General features: G+C 47.4%; 2 protein-coding genes across 3 annotated transcripts; both read right to left on the reverse strand.

The window, feature by feature from the left end:
* Positions 1 to 3,860: 3,860 nt before the first annotated feature.
* METTL13 (methyltransferase 13, eEF1A N-terminus and K55) lies at positions 3,861 to 16,018 on the reverse strand. The gene is made up of 8 exons (XM_006277582.4): positions 15,706 to 16,018; positions 13,606 to 14,359; positions 11,706 to 11,905; positions 10,166 to 10,361; positions 9,036 to 9,200; positions 6,913 to 7,125; positions 5,463 to 5,594; positions 3,861 to 4,671 (listed from the first exon to the last, which is right to left on the reverse strand). Exons 1-8 carry the CDS (start codon positions 15,856 to 15,858, stop codon positions 4,397 to 4,399), a joined length of 2,088 nt encoding a protein of 695 aa, XP_006277644.1. The 5' UTR covers positions 15,859 to 16,018; the 3' UTR covers positions 3,861 to 4,396.
* A 1,708-nt stretch (positions 16,019 to 17,726) lies between these two features.
* Positions 17,727 to 27,101, reverse strand: ITPA (inosine triphosphatase). Of its 2 annotated transcripts, none has more exons than XM_059728292.1 (8): positions 27,017 to 27,101; positions 25,448 to 25,505; positions 25,278 to 25,342; positions 24,057 to 24,130; positions 22,535 to 22,566; positions 21,120 to 21,235; positions 18,922 to 18,998; positions 17,727 to 17,958 (listed from the first exon to the last, which is right to left on the reverse strand). In XM_059728292.1, exons 1-8 carry the CDS (start codon positions 27,068 to 27,070, stop codon positions 17,835 to 17,837), a joined length of 600 nt encoding a protein of 199 aa, XP_059584275.1. In that variant the 5' UTR covers positions 27,071 to 27,101; the 3' UTR covers positions 17,727 to 17,834. The 2 variants fall into 2 exon arrangements, with proteins under 2 accessions (XP_059584275.1, XP_019342045.1); XM_019486500.2 differs by lacking the exon at positions 27,017 to 27,101 and adding an exon at positions 26,390 to 26,939.
* Between the last annotated feature and the right edge of the window lie 643 nt (positions 27,102 to 27,744).

The following is a 27,744-nucleotide window of genomic DNA, read 5'->3' on the forward strand; positions in this document are numbered from 1 at the left end:
TGTGAGGCTTCTCCAAAGCCCCCCTGGTTTGAAGGGACTCTCATCCATCCCCCTTGGCCACAGAAACTTTGCTGCAATGCAGAGAGGGGGGTGGGGTAGACAGGCAGCAGAGTGGGAGCTCCTTTAGTGTGTTCCTTCCCACTAATATGGGCACAGAACATGTTGCAGATGGCAGGCTCAGGCAGGGCTGGAGCCAACCAGAAAAAGTCCCTGCTCTTGGGTCTGCTGAGTGCAAACCTGAATGCTCACAGAGCAAGGACTGATGTCTGCCCCTAACAACAGTTGCGTTACAGCTGGCAGATGGATAACATCCTGTACAAGGAAGCAGCTATTCCTTATGTGTACAGAAAATACAGGCTGCTTCAAGTCTGCCTGTAATGATCCAGGAAGAGACCCTGCATGGCAACTGTCAGGGAGCTTGGAGGGAGTCCTTTTGCTACAGCAGGAATCAATTCATCCTAACATTCCTTGTTTTATCACAGTGACCCTCAACCTGGGTGCTGTGGCACCCTGGGGTGCCACCATATGCTTTAAAGGGTACCATGAGGTTTGAGGGACTAAGCAAGGTATGAGGATAAGCAGAAAAACAGGCTCAGGCTTGTCCTTTTCTAAATAATCCCCCACCCCCCACTTCCCAGTCCCTCTGCAAGAAGGTAAGTACTATAATAAATTAATTTTGAAGTGCCATCTAATTCACAGTTATGGACTCCAATGAGCGATGCTTCAAGTCCAAAAAGGTTGAGAACTAGTTTTATCATCACAAAAGACAAGTCCCTATAAATGGCTAGTGCAGGGTAAGTCTTAAAAGGAGCTCTGCTCTGTTTTCAATGTCCCATGCTGAATACATGAGGAAAGGGTGGATAAACCTGCAGTAATTGAAGGCCATTCTGGGAATAAAAATCCCTGTAGCTATGTGCCTTGAATACTCCAAGGCCCAGGCATCAGACACTGCAGTGATAAGCACCAGAGAAAGAAGCACCCCTGAGACTGGAGTCTCTAATGCTGACGTAGGGGCTGATCCATCTATGGCTCCATGATACCAAGGTAAGGGGCTATTTCCTGTGCCTGTTCCCTACTTCACAGTGACCCTACTTCCCATGTTCCCCAGGGAAGGGAAGGGAAGGGGATGAGATAAAAACCTATAGAAATAAATGGATTATAGGACCTGGAGAAACCACTATAATCATCTCTTCTGACACCCTGCAGTATGCCAGCCAGAAAATCTCACCCAGGGATTCTTGTGTCCAGCCTGGAGCATCTGGTTGGACTTTTAAATCAAGTTCAAGTGCCATTCTAAAGATCTCAACTATCACCACAACCAGTTTCCATTAAAACTTGGCACCTTTATTTCCAGTTAGGATTTGTCCAACTTCAGCCTCCAGCCATTGGATCTCCTTATGCCTTTAGTTTCTAGATTAAAGAGCTTCCTACTGTCAGAAATCTTGCATGGGCAGCCCAAGCAGATGGAATGGGTGGGTCAGGCACTGCAGGGAAGGAAAGATCCTCACTGGGCAGCTGGGTAATAAGTTGATGTTGGACAGTGAGGAAGTTTTTTTGAGGGCTGGGCACTTCCTCCTCCTTTCCCATGTTTAGTTTAGAAATAGACATACTCAGGAAGCTGTAACCTTTGGCTGATCTTCCAGGAGGTGATTAATAAATAACACAGCTATTCTCAACTTTTTCCAAACCCCTTTTGATGGAAGTCCCCTCCTTACCCAGTCAGGACTCCCATTCAACAATGAGATATGGCAAAGAGGCAACTCGCTATAGACAGAGAACACAGCGAGCACCTCTCACTAGCTCTGGTTTGTGAACAGGGCAAAAAATATCAGGGAAGTTACCCAAAGGACTTCATAGGCCAGGCCCTGAAGAGCCTTTCATCAGTTTATTTCACATCTCTGTTCTCCTGCCCACTTTCATCATCTGTCTCCAATAATAAGCATTTGCTTCTCTGTAGTCTTCCCTTTTTCTGAGAGGGCAGAAGCCACTGCTAACCCAGTAATGTGGCCTTTCCTGCTTTTGTAGGGTTCAGGTACCAGCACCAGATTCTGATATTTAAGGATTAGCACTAAGCCAGTAGGGAAAGTGACAGTCCCAAGATCAGGAGTAAGAGACCCTTTTTTTCTCATGGAGGCATCTCTTAGGGTGGGTGGTAGACAGTACATAAATCCATGAGAATGGCTATATGATATTTGCTGGTTCCATGTCTAATCACATCTGCCACCCTGGCTTGGTGGCAGAGCCCAGGATGGGTAGAAAATGCCCAGGGCCTGCATTAGACACCACTACAAGTGATCCACCCCTCCAGCAGTTGCTTTAAGGCTTGAGAGCTGAGCAGCACCATAATATAACAGAGACCTAACAAGCTAGGGCTGGGTGTAGATGGGTGGGATAATGGGGCTGCTTGATTGCTATGGCTGAGGGGAAGGTGCTTGTCTTGTCTACTAGAGGGTGAGATGCAATTCGATAGAGCTGTGTTTCTCAGCAATATTAGAGCAGGGATTCTGTTCCACAGGAGACCTAGGCCCACGGCAAGCACTGGTGGGCATGTGTCACAATTGGAAGCAGGGCCTCTCAGGAAACACCACAGTATAGCATGAAGCTCCACTGCTAATTCAGGCAGCAACATCCCTCCTCCAGAAGCCTTACAGAACTGATTGCAATAGCGGCTGCTATGCTGCTAGACTGAACAACCCCATTCCTGGGAAGGTACAAATTTGGAGACTTATGCATTGAGAGCAAGTATAAATGCTTGGCACTTCCTGCCGGAGGGGGAGGTTGAAAAAGCCGCCATGTTCTGACAGGCATTTACAGTCGAGAGCTCGGCAGGCAGTAACCCTTCACTTCTCATCATATCAAACACTGCAGTGTTGCCATGGACTCATCGCCGTTGTGGTCTAGCCCAGAGGTAACTACTGTAGGACTCTGGTCCCCCTGCTGGCCACCTTCTTCTCAGTGGAAAGCTCCAGAAGGCATGTATGCATGATAGCCAAGAGATTTTTTTGAACAGATGCATCTTTTGTTCACTACTAAGTTTCTATCACGTCTAGTACTATAATATGTGCAGGGGACTTGGCTCTAAAAGAACTTACCCAAGCATCACTCACAATAACTTCTGCCTAAGGAATTCAGATCTGAATCCAGGAGGACTCGACAGCCCCTGCACAGGTCCTACCAGCACACATAGGGAATTTTTACACGTGCTCGGGGGGGTGTTTTAATTAGAGTGGTTCCAAAAGCCCCTCTAATTAAAAGTGCCCAGAGTGTGTCTTACGTTTCAGCATTCCCATGCTTGAAAACGACAGCGGGGGTGCTTTATCTAAAGTCTGAACAATCTTTAAAGTGCCCCCACTGCCATTTTGAAGTGCAGGGACGCTGATACACAAGATGCAGAGGCTGGTTGGAATGTGGTAATTACCATGTTCCAGTAGAATCAATTAATCAAGTCTGCTCCAACCCGCTGTAATTACAGCATGTCAGAGCAGCCTGTCAGTTCATGTATAGGCAGCCATAGTGAGGGCCAGAGACCACAGGGTAAGGAATGTAGGCAAGCTAAAGTGAGAGTTACGAGGAGAAAGTCTAGTTCACAAGTCAGGCAAGCCTGGTAATGGGGCTGTCTGTAGGGCGGAAGACGGAGTGAGTCAGGTGAATCCTGACCCAGGCACAGGAGAGGTGGGACTTGGGTCAAGACAGATGAGGGCTTTCCACTTCTGAAGGTGGCTTCTCCTTGCTCTTCCTCCCTAACATAGCAGTTTTGGCCCTTGTGCTCTCACTGCTGCTAATGGCCAGGTCTTTCCCCCTCCCTTGGCCTCACTGCCCAGGCTGCAGGGCCCTGCTTCCCCAATTCCACTTCTAAAAAGGAAAAAAAAAGACATTTATTTTAAAAAGCAAAGAGGAAGGAAGTCTCTCACTGCCCACATTCAGAGCTGGAGGAGAACATGGTAGCAACACTCCAGGCAATACATAGCCAAAATGGCAGAGAGAAAACAGGGCCTGGTTCCCCTCCCCTGAACCCTCTACAAGTTAGCAAGGACACTGCAGCAGTGCCAGGGCACAGTGGCCTTTGCAGATGGGAAGGAACTTCTCACTACATTCATCAGTGCCCAAGAGCCCCTGCTGGGAAAATGAAGGGCTGCCCAGTTTCTTTCACTGCTGTATGGCAGCCTCTGTCATTCCCCTTTAATCCCAGAGATCCTGCAGCCTGAAGGGAGCTCCAAAGACTTCAACTCCACTCTCAAAAGCTACAGTGGATGCACTGTTCCTACCCCAAACCCAAGGATAAGCTTCTGTGAGGCACAAGGTCAGGGGCACCACTCTTCACACAGCATTACCCTCTCTCTTCAAACCAACAGTATAGCTAGATGGATAGCCCTTTGAGGAGGCTGGGCCATCCCTCTCACACAATCCTCACGGCCTTCAGCATGTCAGACAGAACATAGGAGCTGTCCCATGCTTGTCCAGGCTTCTTCAGTGTCCTCTCCAGGGTCCTGGCACTCTCAAGGATCTCTGAGGTCACCAATTTCCCTTCAGAGCGCAGCTTACAAAAAAGAATCTCGTTGACCTCCGCTTCAATCCTTCGTGCGTAGAGGAGAGGAAAGACCTCTTTGAGGACAGCCAAGACTGAGTCTTTGAGCAAGGAGTCTCGGCACACCAGGTTGAGCACAAAAACTCCTGGAGCAAGAGAGAGGACAGACAGATTAGTATCAGAGTTACTAAAGGCAACCTGTCCCTCATACTCCAATGCAGAAATGCTGCTGAGAGGCTTCAAACCCCAGCACACCATGGTCTGGTTTGACTGGCACTCAAGCTGAGTAGAAACAGGCTGGGACCAGCAGCAATGCTACACTCACAGTCCAGCTGCCCCCCATTTGTGCCCATGGCTTGGAGCACTTGGAGGTGTCATCACCCTTGTTCAGCAAACATTCATGAGCGCTAGCACCAACAGCAAAGCCAGAGAAACCCCATACAGAAATATCAAGCGGAAAACAACACAGGATCAGACTGTGTCCTCTCCTCCTTTGCAGCAGGGAACCCTGAACTCTGTCAGCAGCCCTGTTCAATTCAGTAGGCCCACTTGTGAAGTGAGGTCCTGCTCACACAGCAAGAGACAGTACTGAAATAGTCTACACTTCTGTGGCAACTTCCATTCAGCACCTCCCTCTACATTAATACACGATGCCACAATGATCCCCTCAGACGAGGGCTGCCAGTTGTTTTACAGAGCAGAAAAACCAAGGCACGGAAGGCTTACTCAGCAATTGTGTGGCAGAACCAGGACAAGAACCCAAGAGTGCCACTTCTCAGTACCCAGCTTTTACTGCTGGGTCACACTGGCTTTCCTCAATATTTCAAAAGATGCTGACACTTTGCATTACTATGAGTAAGGGTACTACAGACTGGCACTGGAGCACATGCAAGGGGAAGGAGACTTTCAGCCTGGCTGCAAGATAGCGGCTCCATACCTTCTGGTGTGAGGATGGTTCTAACCTTCTGCAGGAAGGACTTTTCCACAAAAGCCTGGGGTGGGCAGCTCATTCCCAATGTGGGGTCTTTGCTATCTACATCAAACATGACAGCATCATATCGGGCTGGTGCTGTGGAAGGGAGAACAAAAACCAGTCATCACCTCCAAAAAAAAAAAAAAAGAAGAGCAAGTGCTGGATAAGCCAGTGTCAGCTACAGCTACAGTCATGGGAGAAGTAGCTGAAATAGCAAATAATCTTCTTGGCTGCTTACAGACTAAAAACAAACAAACCGACAAACCAAAAAAAACCTAGTGCTTTACTTTAAACTCCACACACCCTCATGCTGAGTTCGGCACATGCCTAGAGGAGACATTGCGATAGTTGGACCCAGTTCGACCAATGTCTGTATAGATCAGGCGCTTCAGCAGGGCTTTTTTGGCGCTTTATATAATAGCTGATTGTATTGGCTTTAGATAAAGGCACCAAAAAGCCCCGATCTACAAAGATGCTGAGGAGCCGAGTTGAATTAACACGCTGCTTCTTCCAGTAAAGCATGTTTTTTGCCCCCATACCTGTCAGTTCCCTTTGTGTATACAGTCCCTTCCATCCAAAAGGAACTCTTAAAGGGCTTTGCATATCAGATACAAAGGGGATATCTTTCCTTCTTCTGAAATGCATCTACCGCTGGAGTGGGATGTGCCAACTGTTTAACAATTAGCAAAGTAAGCAAATGAGATTGTCTAGCTGGAACTGTCACCAGCTGGAATGCAATTAACCACACTGGAGTTTGGCCCAATTCTCACACTACCAGGCAACCTTTAAAATGCTGGGAAATGGCATTTTACAGCTTCCCAGAAAGGTAAACACTCCCCAGAAAGCTAGGCAAGGTTCTTTGGGTGGATGTGATATCTTTTATTAGACCAACTGAGTAGTTGGAACAAAGTTCTTAGCAAGCTTTCAGGCTCAGTCACCTTTCATCAGGCATAGGGAATCTCTGCTGGTCTGAGATTCCTTGGAGTATAATCAACCTGAATGAAAGGGCACCCATAACAAAACAGACCTTTCAGGTGGGAAGTAGGGGTCATGGAGAAAGGGTTGGGTGAGACTCATAGCAATTGCCTACTAAAATAAAGCAGTAAGGGAGACCCTGTAATGATGGATGGCCCCTGCTTCAGTAGAGTCTCCTGTCTTGTGCTTCTCTCTCCCTCCCTCCCTCTTGTTCCATCCCTAAATTGCTTGGACAATTAGAGCTGGGGATCCCAAAGGTTGGGCTCACTGCCCAAGTTCAGGCAGGGGAGGGACTCTTCTCTGTCCGTCAGTTGGTGTCATCACAGGAGTAGCACTAGGCAGCCATGAGGGTGCTGTCACTCCATTTGTTAGGGGGAGGGTGCATGAGCTGAGGGAATTCTGTGAGAAGTGTCAAATGCCTGGGAATGCCGTTTGTTACCTTCTGCTGCAAGCTTAGCTATGTAGTCCAATCCATCTGAGATGTGAACGCACATCCTGTTCCCCTGGGAAAAGTCAAACCAGCACGTAGCTACCTCCAGCATGGAGGGATCGATTTCAACCACCTCAACGTGGGACTGGGAGAAATAGTCATGAATGAAGACTGGCAAGCTGCCCCCGCCCAAACCGATCACCAGCACTGTAAGTTGGGCCTCTGCAGTGGGAAAGCAAACAGGAAAAATTAAACATCACTGCAATTCAGCACCTGTGCTTCAAGGCCTGTGAGAGAGACATGAATCATCATTGCATTTAGTGGGCAACAGAGTTACTGCTGGGGTAGATCCAGAGCATGGAATGCGTCATCTCCAAAATATATCTCAGTTTCTCTAACCCAGCTTTACAGAACAAAAACAATCGAAACCCATTAACCTCCACATCCCAAAGTTGGGTTTAATATACCCCTCAATTGTGGTCTCATCCTGCTTCCCTTGCTTCACATCTCTGTTGATTGAATTTAGATAATAAAAAGCAAAGCTTGCCTTCTAATAGAGGCTTCATCTGGCCCTGAAGAGTCATGCAATACAGCCCAAGGCACCCTTCTTCATCTGACCTGGTGCAGATTTCCCTTGCCTCACTTTTGCTCAGAGCGCATCACCTTGCCACTGGCAACTCAACCCCCAAAACAAAGATACAAGCATAAGAAGTGAGGTTCATTACAATGGAAACTCAGCACAGCCTACGTGTCTGAGTCAGCAGACAATTCAGTCCTGGACCAACATGGCTCTACCACTTTTTTGGCTCTACAAAAGTGGCTGTGCAGCACCTGCCTCAGCCCCACTTCCGCCCTCACCATGGGGGCCTTGATCTACCCCCCCTCATGCCCCTTCCCTCCCCCACAGACTTACCAGCTGGACGCTGCTCTCTCTAAGCTGGCAGGCTGCATTCCTGGCTGTGTGCATGCTGCAGCTGTGCACATGAATGCAGCATTTATCAGTGACAATATTGGCCCCCATCAGCCAAAAAACGCCAATTGCCGATAATGTAAATTTTCCTTTCATCAGTGCCAATACAATATGGACTGATGCATCAGTGCACCTCTACTGAGCACACAGCAAAAGCGAGAAACAAAGAAAGCCATGCAGACAGCAACAGGACTGTGCCATCTACCTCCACTCAGCTGTAGCATTACAACTTGACTGAGCCCAGAAATGTTCTTAGGATGCTAAGGCCACCCATGCAGGCACTGCTAGCTGGATTTGGGTTACACAGAATGCTTCCTGGGGACTATCCTGAAAGCACTCACCTACCGACCTAAACCGTTTTAGACCACTGACCTAGACCGTTTTAGACTAGCTCTGCGGAGACAGCAGGTCAACACACTAACTCAGCTATCTCCTAGCACCAGGACATACTGGCATTATTACCCACTTTTTTCCATGCCAGCTGAAGCCCAGCATCCAATCAAGAAAGTGTCCTGGAAACAGACAGGGGACATAGCCCAAGTGAAATCTCAGCTTTCTTCCAAGCATGTAGGACTTTATGCTTCTACAAAGAATTCCACTGGGGGAAACTCAAAACACTTTACAAGGATTAACCAATATAACTTCACCCTGATGGAGACAGGTTAGTGTTTCACAGATAGGAAAGCTGAGTGACAGGGATACTAACTCACATAATGAATTAGTATGGGAACAAGGGATGGAAACCAGTAAATCCTAATCCTACCTGCCCCCAGACCCCTTGCTTTAAACACTAGACCCAGTCACTGCATAATAAGTGTTTTATGTTTCTGTAGCACATTTCAGGCTGAGGAAGGTGAAACGGCATTACAGAAAGAAGACACCATTGAACCCCTGCCGCCTCTGGAATGGAGAAGTACAACCACCCACAGCATGACTTGGAGACAACAGAGACTTGCACCAGCAACAGGTTCAGAGGATCTACTAGGCCTGCCAGGCTATGTTGCTACTAAGTTAGAACTACTGAATGTTTTTATCTCCTCATGACCCAGAATTGATTCAACTGAGCCAAGTTCAAAGCAAACACCATTGGAGACGTTAAAGACGCATCTTCTGTCTGCTATGGCAGGTGGCCCATGGCTTTAACACCTCACTGGCATTATACCTGGTAGGGTGTCAGGGTTCCTCAGCAGAGATAGGCCTGCAACCATGGCCTTATGGTGTTCACAGCACAGGTAGCTCTTGTCGATTGTCCAAGCAGCTGACACTGGGGATGCCTCAGCAGAGACAGACACAGGCTTCTTCTTGTCCTTTTTCCGTTTCTTTTGGCCTGAGCAACAAGAGATATTGGCCAGATGGACAGACAAAAACACTGAGGGACTGGAAACAATTAGCTTCAGCTTGGGACAACCAGTCACCCTAAGAATGCCAAACAGACAACACTTGTCCACTTTCCAACCGGGTTACTGAAGCCTCGTTCTCTCCAGCCTCTGACACTAAGCTAGCTCCTCTCCATCCTGGACAAATGCCATTTCCAGCCTCCCCTTCCTTCCTTGGTGCTCTGACCATATCACTCTTCTCCTCAACAAACCTCTTTTAGCCTGGGAAAATATATCTCTAGTTACTCATGCCAAGGCAGGAAACAACCTACTTCATCCTCTGAAGAAGTAGGTTGTTGATTATGAACGCTCATGACTCTAAATCAGTCTCCAAGGTGCCAACCTACCCTACCTTCCATCTGACTTCAGACTAACACAGCTAACCATCTCCATGCTCACAAAAGCCATCTTCATGCCAAGGGCAGCAAAGACTTCAAACAATGCTGTTCACCAAGGAAGTGGGGTGGTCCCAGTTTCTGGGGCACAGCCCTGTTCAGTTGGGCAGATTCAAATGGGATACAGTTGCTACTGCAGCTGTTGAGCTCTCCTCTACCGAGTCAGGGTTCTTCAGTTTTACTCTCTTATTTTCAGCATCTAGCTCTCACTTATTCTTAGGGGTTTATATAGAGTGGTGGAAACTCCATCATCAGAGCTCTTTAAAATCAGAAGGGATAAGGGAGTCAGAGAATGTGTCTTAAGGCACAATGCCATAGCAGACCATAAGATGAACTACAGTATCAGGGATACAATATGGTTCTTTCCTTTGCCTCTGTGATTCTCTTCCATGGAGTTCCTCATACTAGACATTGTCATCAAACCTGTTGCTATGCTAGAATCACGCAGCTGTTTCTGCTTCCATTCCAACTCTTCCCAGCTCCTTACCACACTGCTGAATACAGTATTCTTAGTTGCATACCTTTGGTGGGTACCCTGGATAATAGTCTGGCTTCTGACTGCACCACGTTCCTGTTGCTGAGGAAGATGAGCCGACGGAAGTAACACATTTCATCCCCTTTCACATCTTCAATAACGTACTCCCCACTCACGGTACTGGTGTCACGGTGTTGAACAGTCCGGACCCCAATGTCCCCACCTACAGACAGAAAAGGCACCTGGAAAAACGGAAGAAAATGAGGAAAAACTAACTCACAAAGGAAATAAGAACAAGCTACAGGCCTATACACTGCAACTGAAAATAACACTGGAACAACAATGCCGTGAACAAAAAGTAGTGTGGTACTTCAATCTGAGGTATGCCCAACTTAAAATATCTCCTCCTCCCCTCCCCAGTCCCCACATAGGCTAATGGAGACCTAATATGTCATTAGCACTATGTATTCTGGCTTAACTGGTCCACATCCAGCAGCAAGATGTGAGAAGGTAGTACTGAATGCATTGCTCAAAGGGGTTCAGAATTGGGGTTGCAGATCTGAAGTCAGTTTGTAGTCAAGCTATCCCTAAAGCTTTTGAACCAAGTTGGGGATAATCTTATGAGACCTGTTACTCTCATGGGATTTCTAACATCTTGGCTCACCATCTTGTGAGAGTGGGTGTTCTTGAGAGATTCAGAAGGCAAATCTGAATTTACTGGAATTTGAGAAAGGTTTGGATTAGAGACTCTGGTTTTGCCTCACTTCCTGTTCTTCCACCTGCAAGAGACTGACAGAGTCAAAGTTTGACCAAGTGGTATCTAAAGAGTCACAATAAACTCTTCCATGCCTCCTCCTAGAAAGCCTGGATAAACTACAGGGATCCTAAGAGCTAGCAAGATATTCACTGCAGTTGACTGAGAGGAAGAGAAGGGAGGGAGTATTATTAGGCCTGTGTGACAGTAGTTCACCCAGTGCTTTTGCTACCATGACCAAGATATTAATTCAGATACAAGAAACAAGGTGCATAAATAACATGTCTTAGGAGTAGCTACATCATTTACTTTTCAGTGAGGGTGGAATAAAACTACAGCAAGGTAAGGAAGGGCTCTTAAGAGGCAGATAAAGTGGGAGAGATTAAGGTCAGAATTCTCAGGAGGCACACTGAAAATTACTACCTCATTTTAAGATACTGTAAAGGAACCAGATTTCTATAAGGTCTCTCAAGCAAGACCCTCTACACCCCCAAAATAGGCATCCCAAAACCAGAGCGATATAAAATAAAAAATGATTAGAAACAGAGTGATAGTGGATATATAAAGATAGCAACTAGATATCAGATCCACCAGATCCAAAAACCCACAACTGCTATCAGACCCAAGGGCTGCAGCTTGACTCCATTTCTAGTTAAAAGCAGAACCTGATTGCAAACAGAGATAAGGAGAGCCCACTGCTTTGGCAACCAAGAGCAGGCTCAGTCCAGGACAGTGGGCAGGAATTGAAAGAAGTAGATTAAAAGCTGTGAGGTGCAGGATGTGCTGAGACAATGCCTAGAAGGTGGAGCATGCCTTTGGGAATGGAGCTCACCTGTTGATGGGCTGGGAGGCCAGGTGGTGCCAGCTCCATCACTTTTCCTGACAGCTCGGCTTGGATGCTTTCCATCCCTTCGTAGTGCTGATCTCTGTGCAAGGCAACTGTGATGAGCCGCCTGAACCCTGCGCTCGCAGCCAGCTGCTTTCGACCCTCCTCCATGCCAAAGAGCCACTCGGTTTCTCTGCCCTGCGGTACTAGAGAAAAGGGTTGCTAGCAGGAGACAGAAACAGGCAATACTAGAGGTCCTGCTGGTTCATCTTAATCCTTGTGCTTTGGGTGATCAAGGCAGTTGCCTGCTTCCCCAGCACAAGGGTAACTTGGCCTAAACACCATGTTCTAACACACAGTATCCCTATGCTACTTGGATCAAGGTAAAGACAGCATGCAGTGTGCTTCTGGAGTCTCTGGGGCCTCTTATGATTGTGCCGAAGAGGAAGACAGTTGTGATCTTCTCTGTTTGCCATATTAAAGCCCTGCAACAAGCTGAAAATGCACGAGTGAGTCAGAGGAAGGGACTCCAAAACTATCATATTCATAAAACAAAAGGTTTGTGGTTCCAGCACCATAAAGACCTGCTGGTCTGGAAAAGCTGCCTACTTGGAGTCAGTGCCAACAAAATAATACTTAATGCTCCTCAGGATCTTTTCCATGTATAGATTTCAAAGTATTTATAAAGCAGAGCCCTGTAGTTACAAACAGGACAGTTGAGATGAAGAGGTTTTTAAGGGGCTTGTCCAAGGGGGCAAAGTGAATCAGAGGCAGAGTTGTGACTAGAATCCAGGAATCCTGACTCTCAGTCCTTTGTGCATACCAAGGTATGTTGCTTCTCCTGCAAGAAAGTCAGATATGCCACATACTCATGACAGATAAGTCTACCACAGTAACATACAAATTACAACTATTACTGACAACAAGTTTGACAACCAAAGCAATGCTGAATATTTGAAAGAGAGGTCTCAGATTCTGGAGCTCTTGCTGATTCTGGGCAAGTAAGGAGCTGGATACAGATGCACCATTTTTCATGCATACAAATAAGGAATTAATTGGATGAAGTTTATGATAATAGGCAAATTCCTTTTTGTGCTAATTTATATTGGGTGGAGATACAAACATGACAGAGGAAGTTAATAAGAATGAAGACTGCTTTACTGACATCTTCTGCTTATTAGGAGACAGATTCTTTAACTGTACCTTCTACATGGTACCTTCCTCCAGAAGTAGCTCCAGCAATTGGGCTCTTCACAGGGCTAAGGTACCATTCAACATAAAAGGTGGTAGAATCAGACGCTACTCATTAGGAGAAACAATTCTTTCATTCTGCATTTGCACTCCAGACATCATGAGCTCTGATGCAATAAACCCCAAGTTTTAACAACATCTCTAGAGAACACACCGAGGTACCACATGGGGAAGGTAAGCCTGAACAGTCCTACAGCCCATTTATATCAGTCCCTAGTTTCCCAGACTGTGGCTTATCCACTCACAAACCCTACACTGTTTATTATTATTATTATTATTATTATGGTGATGTTGAATGGAGAGATTGATAGTGTGGCAATTTAGGGCATCTTATTATTCTGATCCTAGACTCCCAAAATTTTTCACACGCAAAAGTTAGGGCTTAGCGAGGCACCTTGAACAGTGGCCTTATTTTCAAGAGTACTGAGCACTCTTCAGCCTCCATACAAGTCAGTGGGAGGGGGCAGGTGCTCAGGTGTAAGGCTCCTACTTCAAAGCCTAGCATTAGACACCACTTGAGAAATTCTGACCTTGATGAGGTCAGCGAGAGTTTTGCCACTGGTTTCCATGGGGTTATTTGTCCTCCTTCCTATCTTGAAGTTCTTGACTAGAGAATTATCCCATGCAAAAGAATATAGGAAGGAGCAAAACTCACTGATGAAGATGGCAAAGCGATTGTCCCGAGAAGGTTTCACCGATGGGCTGTCCACCACATGCAGGGTGTAGCGAGGTTTCCTGCTGTCTTTATCATACAGGTCCAGGGAGACATGTCCTGCACTCGGGTTTTTGTTCAGCTGGTTGCGCAGCAGAGCGTAGTCCTGTCTCTCCCTCACTGCCTCAGCCAGCTGCTCAGCACTTTCTACTCGCACTGGCTTGTCCTGCTCATCGGCACAGATCTCAAGGATCCGTAGAGCCGAACCAGGGATCTTCTTGAATTTGGTCATGACATAGACGAAAATAGGCAGGACAAACCGTCCCCTGGCTTCTCCAACCTCACTGCTTGCAACCCGGTGAATACGCACCATCCAGCCTTCCTGGGAGAAGTAGGCCACTGCCTTCTTCACCACATGGGCCTGAGCCAAAGAGAAGCACAGGTAGCGGCCTCCAACCTGCAGAACCCTGGCAATCTCTCCAAACATCTTGTCCACCCTTTCCAACGTGGTCTCCTCTTCATCAGTTAGGACAGCATCAAGGGTGCCTTTGTCCAACACCACCTGGAACTGGGCATCCTTGAAATCCATCTGCAGCATGTCCATCAGCAGATAACTCATCTTTGGCCTCCTGTCTGCATTGCGTTCCCTCATCTGATTGATTGCCACCTCGCTGATGTCAATGTTCATGAGGTCCTCATAGCCAACATCATACATTTGTTCGCTTAGTTCAGAGTTGCCACAACCGACTACGAGCACCTGAGAAATTTTAAGAAAGATAACAGGGCTACTTTCCTGGAAATACAAAACATATCCACTGGGCTAAACAGGACTAAGTGCTTTATAAACAGATGTCACAGAGATCTACCAATAGTGGAGTCTCTCCATGACAAACAGGGATTCTGGTTTTCTCCGATAAAAAAAAATCCCCAATTTTTCAATTAAAAAAAAAAAAAAAAGTAACCCCAAATCCACATTCTTTCATGATTAAAATGAAATGCCACTAAGATACAGCTACTCCTTGCTTAATGTCATAGTTACATTCTTGAAAAATGCGACTTTAAGCAAAATGATGTTAAGCAAATCCAATTACATCACAGTAGTTAGCTACTAGAAGGCAGCGGCCAAACAACGTTATAACCGGACACTGCGTGACTTTACATCACTGATCTATTAGAGAACATACTTGTTTAATAATCAAACGTTAACCTGGACAATGTTAAGTGAGGGGTACCTGTGTACACACACACACACACACACACTCACACCTTAGTGGCGTTTCATTTTAATCATGGAAAAATTTGGATTTTGGGTTACTTTTTTAAATCCAAAAATAGGGGATTTTTTCTTTTTTTTTTTAAATCAGAGAAAAGCAGGAACCCTGGTGATAAATTTACCCATCACTTACAAACCAACTCTTTGTGATAAACATATTAAGAGGCAACTCACCACATACCTCCACAGAGAACATAGCCAACATGTATATTTTAAACACCCCCATTGGTAAACTGGAGTGGCAGAAATACTTGACAAATATGCCGTCTGAAGAGAGCTGAAACCCAACTGCAGGTCCAACTTGAAGAGACAGACTACAAGCACCTGAGCTAAAGTTTGGCTAGGATAAGAGGATCCATGTCATCTCCCTGGAACCCCCTACTCCTACCAGAAATTTCCCAGGATGAGTTATGAGTGTTTACCTGCTTGTCGGTATCTTTCAACAGCAGCACAGGCAGGAGGCAAAACAGGTGATAACTTGAAGGGGATCCTTACCTGGACGAAGTGAAAAGAGCCCAGAGGGCTCTGCCCTGAAGCTACCTCCTAGCTTGGGGATTCCTACCCACCCCAGGGAGGATGGTGGGGAACCCTCCTGTTCCCCATTGAGTCGGGGCCCCTTCAGGTTTCCAACCAGCCCTCGGTTTTGTTACTGGGCTGCATCCAGGTGGGGTTATGAAGCAGTGGTTGCTTCAGCCCCAGTGTGCAGGACAGCAGCAGAGCCGAGAACCTGCTACACCTCCTCCACCGTGTCCAGAAAGTCAAGACCCTATGTCACGGAAAGAAAACCAGAGTTGCTTGGCACCGGCTGCGCCCTGCCCTCCCCTGCTCACCTTGTCTCGGGGCTTGATGTACTTGTGCAACACCCCGCAAAGCTCCAGGTAGGTCCCGTACCACTCGAAGGCTTTCTCCCCTCGCTGCTGGAAGAACCGCTCCCAGTACTGGGCAGAACCGAACTCCTTGGTGCTCTTCGGCAGCAGGTTCATGGTGAGGCCGCCCGGAGCCGCAACTCGCACGCGGGGGGAGGGGAGGGGACCACAGGGCAGCTACGATCACAGCCCACACTCAGAGGCGCCCCTACGCTCGGGAGCGCTGTCCCAACACTCGATCTTGGAATGTTGAGACTGTATCCGGGTTCGGTGTCTCCCCATTGGGTCCGTTTCTCGCAGCTGATTGGACGTTTCTTTGTTCCGGCTCTTTCCCTATTGGCTCGTTAGTCCCCCCGCCCCTCTTCTGGCGCGGGGTTCCGCAGTCCACGTGGAGCTGAGCTGGGCTGGTTTGTTGCGTGCGGTAGCTGGTTTCAACGTCACCATCAGCTTTGTACCCCCGAGCCCCACTGATCGTCAGTGCTAAGTCTAGCTTCAGCCCTCTCTGCCCCCTGCTGTACCTGCCGCCCTCCGGGGCCCACAGCTGTGGCTGCGCTGTGAGAGCCGCATCTCTCGGCTGCCCAGCTCTTCGGCACTGCTTCCCTCCGCCTTCCCAGCGCGGCCTGGGACAGCGGTTTTCAGCGTTTCTGCACTCCAGCCTCCCGGTGCAAAGCCCCCAGGTCCCCTTTAGGCATGCAGGTAAAGGCGGCCTGGGGTCTAATGCGGGATGCACACAATTGTGCCTCTTGCCAGGCTACACGTGCACGGCAGGTGTAATTGTGGGATAACCTTAGATCCCATAAGGCCTTATCCTCCCATCCTGGGCTCCCCTCGCAGGGGCAAGAAGCAAACTCTTGCAGTTGGGAGCCACCTCTGCTGAGGGGGGCCCAGCTACAGAGGCACCCCTTGCACCCTGGAGAGACAGCTGCCCTGATCTCCCAGCCACAGGGGTGCATGACCCAGACTCCAAGCTGGTAAGAGGGGCCTGGAGGAGCAGGGAAGGGACCATGGGGGGACCCCTGTCAAGCCCCATCCCATGCCTGCTCCCCCAGCCCCCTCCCCATAGCTGCCCTGCCTGCCTGCCCCAGCTCCTGGCCCTTTTAAAAAAAGCCCCCACTCACTAGGTGCTGCCAGGTAGGGGCTAATCTCTGCTGCCCCCCACTGTCCCATGCTGCATGGGGGGCTCTGTCATGAGCCCCTGACCCCTGCCTGCTCTCCCATGGCTGCCCTGCCCACCCCAGCTCTGGCCCTTTCAGGAAAAAAAACACGTGCACCGCCCCGCCCGCCCGCTGGCTGCTGCAGCAGCCTTGGGGCAGTGAGGATTGCCCCCTGCCAGGCAGCAGCTGGTGAGTTGGGGCCTTTTTTGTTTGTTTTTTTTAAGGGCCAGGAGCTGGGACAAGTGGGGCAGCCATAGGAGGGTTGGGGGGAATGGGCAGGGGTTGGGGGGCTTGTGACAGCCCCCGTGGGGCAGTGGGGGGGGTAGTGGGGATCGCTCCCCCACCTCGCAGCAGACAGTAAGTGGGGGGCTTTCTTTTTTTTTTTTCTTTTTCAAAGACCCAGGAGCTGGGGTGGGTGGGACAGCCATTGAGAGCGGGTGAGGGATGGGGCCTGTGTGATTTGGAGATTCAGCTGATTATCTCTGAATCTGATTCAGCCAAATCAATTCGGGACAGTGATTCAAATCACCAAACTGAATCGCTGTGGCCGAATCCAAAGCGAATACTAGCCATTTTGCGCAGGCCTACTATCCAGTAGTAATCTTGTGCAACAGTTGGTTCACTGATCTTATCTCATAACCTGCCAAAATCATGTTTAACAGACCAATCCCACAGAAAAAAAGTTCAGCAAATTGTTCAAACTGGCTGTGAGATTTTAATGATATAAACATTTTTATGTGAGCACTTCAGCAATTAAAAAACAATATAGATCTCTTGGCTTTTGCAGGTGCTTTATCGGAAAAAAAGAAATGGAAGAACACAACCTATCCATGGCTTTAAAATGAGCAGCTTTAATGTACACACTGTACAAACAACTACAAATGGACATTATATTTTACACAGAGCTTTCTGTATGAAGTATGGGCTTCAAAGAAAAAACTAACTGGGACTGGAGGTGGCATCTGTTGAGTTACTCTGCTGGATGAAGTAATTGGAGAGTTCATTTAGTGCTCTATAGCGATGAGAGATGGAATTCTTCACTGCTTTAGGCAATTCTGCATACCTGGGGATTAGGAAAAATAAGAAAACTCATAGATCCAACAAAGCAGAATTCTAAACCATGACTTGTTTGGTAATTGTATCCACTTAGTTTATAGTAGCCTGCTGGAAAGCAAATGCCTCTCCACTTGTTCTCATAATGCTAGGCTTTAAATATGCCTTCTATGACAGACTTCATTTTCAGGTGCGGTACCCTTGAATGTTTTATATAGGCAGATGCTGTCACCTATGTTGACTATGGGCTCTCTTGCATCATAAAGCCTGCTGTAATGTAATTTCTGCTTGTAACTAAAGCCCATTCTCTTGGCAAGTTCTGCTTTCTAAGCTTTCTCTTACCATATTAAGAGGTCACAAGACTGAACATATCTTAATTATGGAGAAGATCTTACAGCAGAATGACAGTCTCTCTCAGACCACACACCTGAATCTCTGCTGCCCTGTGCAATCATTTTCACTAACAAAAAGCTACTTCACATTACTGTAAATGACTGCCTAAATTTAGGACAGTACAAAAATCAGGCCTCTCATCCAGCCCATTTCTTCAATGCTACAGACAGATGCAGCTTGTCTAGGTTCGGATTCAATTAAAAATAAAATAAAACACAAAACTGTGCAGTGAACTTCAACAATCTTACTAGTAGCAGCTACTAGAAACAGAGGAACCAGCAGCTGCTTCTCACTAGTCTGTGAATGGTCCTAAGCTGGACTGATGGGAAACAAAACAATATGCTGAACAACTTGCTTCTTTTGTCCTAATGTGTTAGAAGTCTGAGATGGACTTAGGTAGGGAGTACTGCTCCACACTTCAACCAGAGCTTCATAGAGCCAGGATTTTATTTTAATCCCATCCCACCTTCTTTTTACCAAAATCTGCAGTCAGCAGGTTCCACTTTATACAGTAGCAAATACTTAACACAACTTTTGCTGTCTGCTCTTCATTCTCAAAGAAAACAGAAAAGTCACTTACGTCTTTTCATAACCATCAGGTTGGAAGCATGGATCCCAGCCAAAGTCTCTGGGGCCTCTAGGTTCAACTATGTGACCCTGCCAATTCAAGAAGGAAGAAATAAAAAGTTTTTCAGCATCTTTTGTAACATTTACCTTCTAGATTCTCACATACTGAAAACAAACTCAGTAACATTTTACATTGATCCCTGCTTTCTGAAACAACCAAGAGCCCAATGCTCGAAAGGATATTAGCATTTTCCCAAGATAAGACCAGTGCAGACCACCAGATTTCAGTGCACCACCCTTTCATAACCATATGCATCCCTCCTGCATGCCCCCCTAACCTTCAGTACTGCATCTGATAAACACATCTATCCTAGAACATTTGAACAAGAGTCAGCCCAAATAAGCCTGCCTTCTTTTCCACAAAACATGCTGGGGGAGCAGGAGAGAGGAACTGCAACAAAGTTAAAGGCTGGGTGGAGTTAAGATGGTGGATAGATCCAGACAAAACAACTCAACTGTGCACTCTGTTCATTTCTGTGCATCTTAGTACCAGGAAGTTATGGCCATGTATGGCAGAGCACTGTTTGTGCCTACCACTTTAAGGGCCTGGAGCTGGCAGCTGGCAGCTACTTGATAAGGGTAGCCATATGGGGGCTACCCATATAAACAGGGCAGTTCTGCTGCTGGAGGCTAGGCAACAACATTACCTGACCGGGGGGCTGCTGGTGTCATCCGGAGGTAAGAGAGGAGCTGTAGGGGACGGTAAGGAGGCTCAAGGTCCTGGGCATGACCTAAAACTGCACCCTGCCAGGAGTGGGTGGCCTGGTGGGGCTCCCAGTGGTGTGGGAGCCCCCAGGAAATGCCAGGTCAGTTACCACCCTGGTGAAAGGTAGGTCAGGGTGCCTTAACTCCTAGTCCCCACAACTGGGTGGGTTACCCCTTGCTGGAAGGTGGACCCGATGGAGAGAGTGAGGCCATAGACTCAGGCCTGTCTGAACTTCCCCTGACTGGTCAATGCTGGGGCCAGGACCGGAAGGTCGAAGGGCCAGGGGCCCACTGTGAGGAATGCCCAAGAGCTGCGCGCCCAGGGTTCTGACTGGCCTGGAGGTATCCAGGCGGGGTTGAATTAGGAGGATTCTGGGGCCCAGTGTGGGGACTGGTGGTTTGGGTGAGGCTATTAGGGGATGGAGGAGGCCTCATGGGGGACCCACGGCAGCATTTGGGGGTGCACTGACCCTGGCGCCAGAGAGGGCTCAGCATTTGGGGTGCACCGACCCCTGCAACAGAGAGGGCGCAGCACTTTGCAGGGCTGTGGAAAGCCCAGGCGCCAGAAATGCAGAGCAAGACATGACTTTGGGGTGACACCGGCGCCTGAAGGCGCGATCTTGAAAGGCCGGAGAGGTCTGGTGCATGATTTTGTTTAGTTTGTCTTGGGGTTTTTTTGGACTGGGAGGGGGCGAGTTCAGGGCTGCCCCTGGCCTTGAACTTGTGACACCCCCCGGCTGTGGGGCTGGTGGCCTTGCCTCATGGCCAGGCTTCAGACTGGAGCTCCAGACACTGGAAAAGGCTAGAGCCTTGGAGTCAAACCCTGTTTGGTGGGTTTTGGATGGAGAGGCCTAGCTAGAGAAAGTCAGGGGTCAGGCCTGTGTAGGCGAAAGGCCCCAACATACAAAGTACAATAGGCAGCCTCCCGCTTAATTACATCATTAACTAATTCCAACAAGGCGTGGTGGGCGAGAAAGCAGGCGGTTAGCCCAGAAACAGGTGGATGGGCTACAGTGAGATTGGCCCTGAGAAGGCCCCCTGTTACAACATGTTAGAAAGAGTCGAGAGAAAAAGCAACCCCCAAGTATGAGATAGACATAGCTACATAAAAGGCCTTGGGAACTGGTGTTAGCTGACTGTTATGGTGTAACTAGACACTTAGCTTATAGCTGTAAGGGTCCTGGAGGACTGTACAGGCCACTAAGCTCAGGGAACACCATTGATCATTCAGAACCTTGGGCCAAACCTGGGTCCCCTTGGACACCAAGATAAATAGCCTGATATTCAGAGGAGCTGAACACTCGGCTTCCGTGGAAATCTATGGGAACTGCAGATGCACAGGATCCACTGAAAAAACATGGTCACATGTTTAGGTAACTAAATATGGATATAGACATCCCAATACAGGTGAGCCACCAGTATCTGCACAGCAATCCGAATACCTACACAAGTTTTGCCTTTGAACAGCTTCACTGGGTCCTCCAGGTTTCCAGAGCTGAACGCAAAGGTGCAAACAGCATAGGCAGACTTGTCCTCAAACCCTGCCAACAGCTTGTACAGTCCTAAGAAACAAAACGGATTCTGTCAACTAAATGCCATTGATAAGAAGTGATTTGTGAAGAACTGGGGGAAATGCAACACATCAAGCAAGTAATATCTGGCAACCTGTGGCTTGGTCTCCTGCATACTGTGCCCACACTAACTAGGGTGATCGTATATTACATGGAATTGGACAACAAATGGTGTGCCCTGTGGATAATTCAGGAGACCAGTGACTGGGATACCTGCATTCTACTTGCAGCACTTCCAGAGATCTTACAAGGGGGTTAATTATTATTTTCAAAGTGCTGGGAAATCCCTGGGTGTCTAATTCCCCAGTCAGACAATCAAAACCTGTATTTGCTGATGTGCAGAATGGAGGGCTTGATCCTTTTAGCTCACTGTAACCACTTATGCTCAACCTTCAAATGCACAGATCCTGTCAATTTCAAGAGCATTATTAGCTGCAAGGTGCTCCAAGTAACAAAGAAAGGAGCCTAAAACAGGTGAGAGTATGCTATTCCCACAGAAATTAATAGGTGTGCTTGAATCGGTCCAAGTGATAGCTTTAATACAAAAAAAACATTTGATATAGCCTAACGTAACAGCCATTTTGAAATAAAACCATTTGGTGTACAATGAGTAGGAAACGACACAACATGGGAGAGGGGCAAGGAAAAATACATAACAGATGGCAGCATTGCTGAACTCACTCGTCATTTATGACTGCAGTGAAGTCATGTGGTCCAGCAAATAATCACTGCACATAAAGTGGTTTTATTCTGAAGTTACCATTACTTTCTGAAACAGCTTTGCATAATATAAATCCATTTGCATGGTTTAAATGGATGCCTGCCTCATGGTCTTATGTTCTTGCCTACAGATGTCTTAAGTGCCTTCTACTGAAGATTTATGCATCTGATATTAATGACACTGCATCTCCATCACTTGTAGTCAGTCTATTTCCCATTGCACATGCTTGTGACTATTATCTAGCAGAAAGTAATGTCCTGGGATAGACAGGAAGCCTGAGATGAATACCCATGTAATGATATATTTAGCTGCATGGCCCAGCAAGTCATCAGCACAGAAACGGTTGCAGAAGTTATTAGGCAGATGAGCTCATTTGTAACAAGGTATGGAGGGAGATGAGAGCTCAGGACAGAGGGGTAGAGAGGAAGGAGAACCAGGCAAGGAAAATGTAATGAAAGCCTTGAAGGGAAAGAGATCTGTTTTGTGTTACTGCAAGGTGGCATTCTTTCCCAGGAACATGCTATCATTGAGCAGCAAGTGACATTGAACAAATATTCAGAGGGAGATACCTTCTGGTTTTAACTTTTCTAGAAACCATTTTCTGAAACAAGAAAAAGAGAACAAATATTAGTTGGAAGTTATTTTTTGGTCATTGCCATCATCAGTGGAAACATTTCTAGTGTAACATTCTACTGAGGGTTCTATTCTCACAGTTTTCCTAGTAATCCTGTGCTATAAAATACCAATTTACCCCTCACACCAGCAAATCGGGCACTCCTCGGAGTAATACTAAAATCAGTAGAGCTCTGTGCAGGCTCATAGGTCCACCACCTTCAGGATCACTGTAAAATCCGATCCCGTTTCTTAAATACATGCTTCTGTAGCTCTCTGGCTTAAAATTCTTTTGCTATTTATTTTCAATCTTTTTTTGTACCAAGACCCATTTGTAAACTTTGATGACCAGTCCTGACCCAGAGCCCCTCACTCCCCACCTGGTGCCCCCTGCCCCCAAGTGTGTGGGGCAGGGAGAGAGATTGTGTGTGGGGCACAGGGGCCCCAGGCAGCCCCTTGCAGGCTGGAACTCTGCCAGCCTCCAAGGGAAAACCCATGGGTTCCCACATTTTTCTCCTTTTAAAGGAGAATCCATTTTTACAGCTTGATCCATTTTTAAAGTTTGTTTGCGGCCCTTTCACATATTCTTGTGACCCAGTTTTGGATCGCAACCCAGGGGTTGCAAAACGCTGACCTAAGGAACTCAGGAGAGCTAGGTTTCTCTCAAGTTGCTGTGCAACTCTGGGCACATCACAAGCGACAATCAGATCAGCTCTTTCCTGTCAACTAGCTAACTGAACTCATTCATGTTTGGGGAATGATCATATGCCCAGTCATATAGTCATGTGAATCATCTTGCAATATAGTCATACGCCAGTTTCTCTCTTTCCTGCACTAGTAACTTGACTAAGCAGAGCTAATGTTAAAGAAACTGTAAAACAAAAGACAGCGTCAAGATATAAGGCAGAACTTTGTCAGCCTAGTTAAAAGCCCCTATATTTGGAAATCTTGTTACACACTGAACTACAAGAGTCTCAAGATTCCCGTTATGCAGTAATACAAATCCAGCGACTTGAATTTTTTAAAAATTATTATAGTAGCTCTTTCTCTGTAGATGAAGTATAATGGGCAGAATTCCTCCTTGGTGTAACCCCTTAATAACTTTGATGTAATTGTATTGGGGATGATTTTTGTCCAATCACAAAAGCTGATCCTGCTAGTGATGTCTGAATTGGTGCAATGATCCATTCATGTGGATTCCTCTGCAAGGCCAGGCCCAAAGATGGGTACAGCGACAGGGAGCAGCAGTTTGGGAGTACATCATGTCACAAGCAATAATTTTAGAGTAACATATATAAAAACAAGAAACACCTAAGTATGAATTCTATCTCCATTCTCCTTGTCTGAGCTGAAGTTGTAGGAGCTAGAACAACAACAACATAGAAAAGAGTTCAAGGAGTTTTGAAAGCCCTACATGAAGCATTCCCAACAATCTACAGTTGTGCAATAAAATAATACATGAATTTCAGTTTCACTTACATGTATGGTCCTGGGAGTCCCCCCAAGGCATTGAAACACAAGCAAGTATCTTCTACTATAACAGGTCCCTGGATCTGCACAGTGGAAGTGATAGAAAAAGAATCATTAGATTTAAGGGGGCAACACCTTTTCCAAAGTTGGCATTTTTCTTACCACCATTATTTCCACAAAATGCTAAGAGCTTCATGAAAGCAAAGCACCCAAACTCCTAAAATTTGAGGTTACATATGAGAAAGCAGGCAAGAAAAAAAAACTGTGATTCCTACCACCAATAGCTGGTAGTCGCACTTCCAAAGCAGAAAAAAGTTTTGCTTTAGATCACTGAGCAGAGCTAATCTGAATAATTCACATGGGCCCCTTCCTTCTTTATTGGGGAATGAGAGTCTGAAAAAGGAGGGGTTTTTTTGCATTTCCACACTGATGCCTTTCATCAGATCCACAATCAAACTGTCTTTGAAAAAAATAATTTTCTTACAGGCTTTTTTGAAGGCACCCTGTTAAAATCAGAGGCTAACAGAGTACAACATCACTACCAATCAAATGATAAGGTAGAAACAAAGGAGCCCTGTCAGTTCGTGAACAGGTATGAACTGTGTTCTAGGGATGTGGGAGGCCAGAGGACTGCAGATCACACACTCAAAATGCTTTACTTTGTCCCTGTGCTACAAAGACAAGAATACTAATTGCCTGAGATGGAGATCCTTGTAGCAGCATTCTCCCAAACCAGCTAAAGCCAGCTGAGCTGACCTCATTCTCAGCTTGTATCAGATAAGAAAAAGATCTAAGGCAGGCCATCCTCTGAGAAGCAGCAAGCCAAATGAAGAGAGTTTGTTAATTCAAGCTTTAAGGTAGGCCAGTTGCCACCAATCTGTGTCTCTGCCACATGCCACTGCATGGCACCTTATATCATGGATCCCCCTGCCATCGATTGCTGCTACATGGCAGCACTAGTGTTGGTTCTATAGGTCAGATATAGTCCTTTTGTGGGCCAGACCTGGATTCCCCTAAGGGCAGTGATACATTCTTCTATAGCTATATTTAAATATTCTGAGTCCCTTCCGTTGGACTCAGTCAGTTCACGAGCATTTAATTTTCCACTAGCCAAAAAGTGCCTCATCATGCTTGTTGATCATAGCAGGCTGTTTAAGCAAAACTGTTGATTACTTTGAAGCAAAGTTTTAATAAAACCTGTGACAGTGGTAAAAAGAAAAAGCAAATGACCTGTTTTGCAGCTTCCCTGCATTTCTGAATGGAAATTTCATCTGGTTCTCCTTGATATTCTGGTACTGCAAAAAAAAAAAAAAAAAATTTGGGGAGGGAATCATTTGAGAAACGGCTACTAGTCTTTAAAATGTCAGCAATTAACAAGTGAAAAAAAACTGTGCACTTACAGTCAATTTTTTTTGCAACCAGACTGTATGGAAACTTATCCCCTAGAATTTGAATGACCTATTTAAAATGAAAAAGAAAGAGCCTTCAGATAATTCTGAGGAAAGATGGCATCCATCCGTTCATAGACATCACAGAGAAATTGGACTAGAAGGGACCTCCAGAGGTCATCTAGTCCAGCCCCTTGCTTGAGGCAGGATCATCCCTATCCAAACCATCCCACACAAATCCATAATCTAAACTCTTTGTAAAATTACCCTGTCAACCCAGATGCAACACAAGACATAACACCCTAACCTGCCACAGGTAAAGCAGGGGAACCACAACAGCCAACCTCCTGCTTTTATAAAAGGTTTATATATTCTCAAGAGATTCTGGACAGAGCGCCAGAGGAAGCCTGTTACAGAGGAAGGTAACCCCCCACGGTCCATGTAAACTGGACCATGTTATATTTCTCTTCTCCTATGAGAATAATTATGTCTTAAAAGGAAATATTTGATTTATGCTGTGGGACAAGAAAGATTTAAAGAAAGAAAGAAAGAAACCCCAGGAAGCATGGGCGACTGATGCCTCCTGAGTTGGGGGGGAGGGGGGGCACTTGCTCCCCCCCAGCAGCCAGTCAGCAACAGGGGGGGCAGGCATCCCCCTGCAGCTGATTGTGTAGACCCAAGAGTGCAGGTAGCGCTTCTCCTGGCACCCGTACTCCCCGGCCCGCACTCTCAGTGGGGGGGTACCACTGCTCCTGCCTGTTCCCCCCCGCCAGTGGCCTAAGTGGGAAACACTGGCTGTCAGGGGGTGCACCAGCACTCTCAGGGGGTGCACTGCCAGGAAGTCTAAGCATTTAGTGTCTGAGAACAATGGCAGAGGTTAGGATGTAAACAGCTTGTCTACAGTAACTTTTATATTCTGTAAAGATCACTTGTCTGAGAGTTTTAGATACACACCATGAAAAAATACTGCATACGATTTTTATCTGGGGAAAAAAATCGCAGTAGAGTCCGGGTAAAGAAATGCTCAGCAGAGCAGATGGTATATATATTTTTTTTTTTACAGGTAATTTAACTCTGTTAATTTGTAATCTCAGATAGGTCCCCAGCCACATCACCCCTCTGGGTAACGTCCTAAAGCCATGCGGTGCGTTTAAACTACAAATCTGCAAGCCAAGTCTTCAGTTTAGCAGATCATAACTTGGCTCCGAGACCCGCGCTGATCTGGGACTGTTCAGGGAAGAACGTTGCGCAGCACAGTCCAGCCCTCTGCGCGGAGGTTTCAGGCCCAGGTGCAGATGAAGTGACAGACAAAAGGAAACACCCCTCATGCCTGGGCCCACAATGCTCTGGGGGGCTGGCGCTGACCCAGCAGCAGTAGGGGAGTCGGTGCCTGTTGTGCCCAGGAGCAGCCTGGATCCTCGGCTCCCAGGGGTGCGGCCGGCCCTGGCCCGCGTTAACTCTGGTCCCTAACGATGACGCTGCCTGGGGTGCCAGAGCGCCTTGCCCTCATCGCCAAGCGCCCCCGTACGGCGTCCGGCCCTGCCCACGCCGCGCAGCTCCGCGGCTGAACCCCTCCCCCACCTCCTCCAGCTTCTTGACGTTGCCGGTCACGAATACCACGCTCTTCCCCGCCATGGCAGAGCCCTCCAACCGCGCCTGCGCACACACCTACCAATTACTGCCGGGCGGCGCGTCACCCCGAGCAACAGCCCTGGAGAGCCAATGAAAGAAGAGTCTCTCCGAGCACCCTGGGTATTGTGCTGGTGACGTGCTTCCGGTAAGGGGTGGTGCTCTCAGAAATAGGCAACTTCCGGTTCCTTAAGAAGACATTTGCAGTAGTGAGGGTGGAAATGCTTCTGCCCCGAGTTTTACGAGACGGAAGTGGGGGGACAGGAACCAGAAGTTGGGGCTGGTGCCTGGCTGTCCGTGTTCTGAGCTGGACGTTCCTTGTGCTCCTGCTGGACGTCTGCACGGGCGGGTTGTGTGGGGCTGCTTTCGTGCCGGCATCGCCTCCAGCTTAAAGAGCTTTTCTTGCCCGCTGATGCCTTCCCTTCGTTGCGTTTCTTCCAGCCTCCATTGTTTGTAGCAGGAAACACCTCAGGACCTCAGCCCCGCTGGTTCCCCGTGCTCAAGATCTTACCTGTAAATCAGGGGTGGGGCCTGCGGCACGGGTGCTGCAAGTAGGCCCCGCGTGTGGCACGCTGCGGATAGGGAGGGGACAGGCCTGTGTGACACGCAAGGTTAACACAGCTTAATGCCCACAGAGCAGCAGTCAGCTCCCTCGACCATCGTTAGAGGGGGCTGTTGGG

The sequence above is a fragment of the Alligator mississippiensis genome, chromosome 5 (genome assembly GCF_030867095.1).
Source record: "Alligator mississippiensis isolate rAllMis1 chromosome 5, rAllMis1, whole genome shotgun sequence".
NCBI lineage: Eukaryota > Metazoa > Chordata > Crocodylia > Alligatoridae > Alligator > Alligator mississippiensis.

Excerpts from the sequence above, each read along its gene's own strand:
- METTL13 (XM_006277582.4), bottom strand. The coding sequence starts at position 15,858 with ATGAACCTGCTGCCGAAGAGCACCAAGGAGTTCGGTTCTGCCCAGTAC. Across the intron at positions 7,126-9,035 it reads GAACCCTGACACCCTACCAG|AGGCCCAACTTACAGTGCTG; the intron begins GTATAATGCCAG and ends TTCCCACTGCAG. Across the intron at positions 5,595-6,912 it reads AGCTAAGCTTGCAGCAGAAG|CACCAGCCCGATATGATGCT; the intron begins GTAACAAACGGC and ends TCCCTTCCACAG.
- ITPA (XM_059728292.1), bottom strand. The coding sequence starts at position 27,070 with ATGGCGGGGAAGAGCGTGGTATTCGTGACCGGCAACGTCAAGAAGCTG. Across the intron at positions 24,131-25,277 it reads GCAGGGAAGCTGCAAAACAG|ATCCAGGGACCTGTTATAGT; the intron begins GTCATTTGCTTT and ends TCCACTGTGCAG. Across the intron at positions 21,236-22,534 it reads AGAAAAGTTAAAACCAGAAG|GACTGTACAAGCTGTTGGCA; the intron begins GTATCTCCCTCT and ends TTTGTTTCTTAG.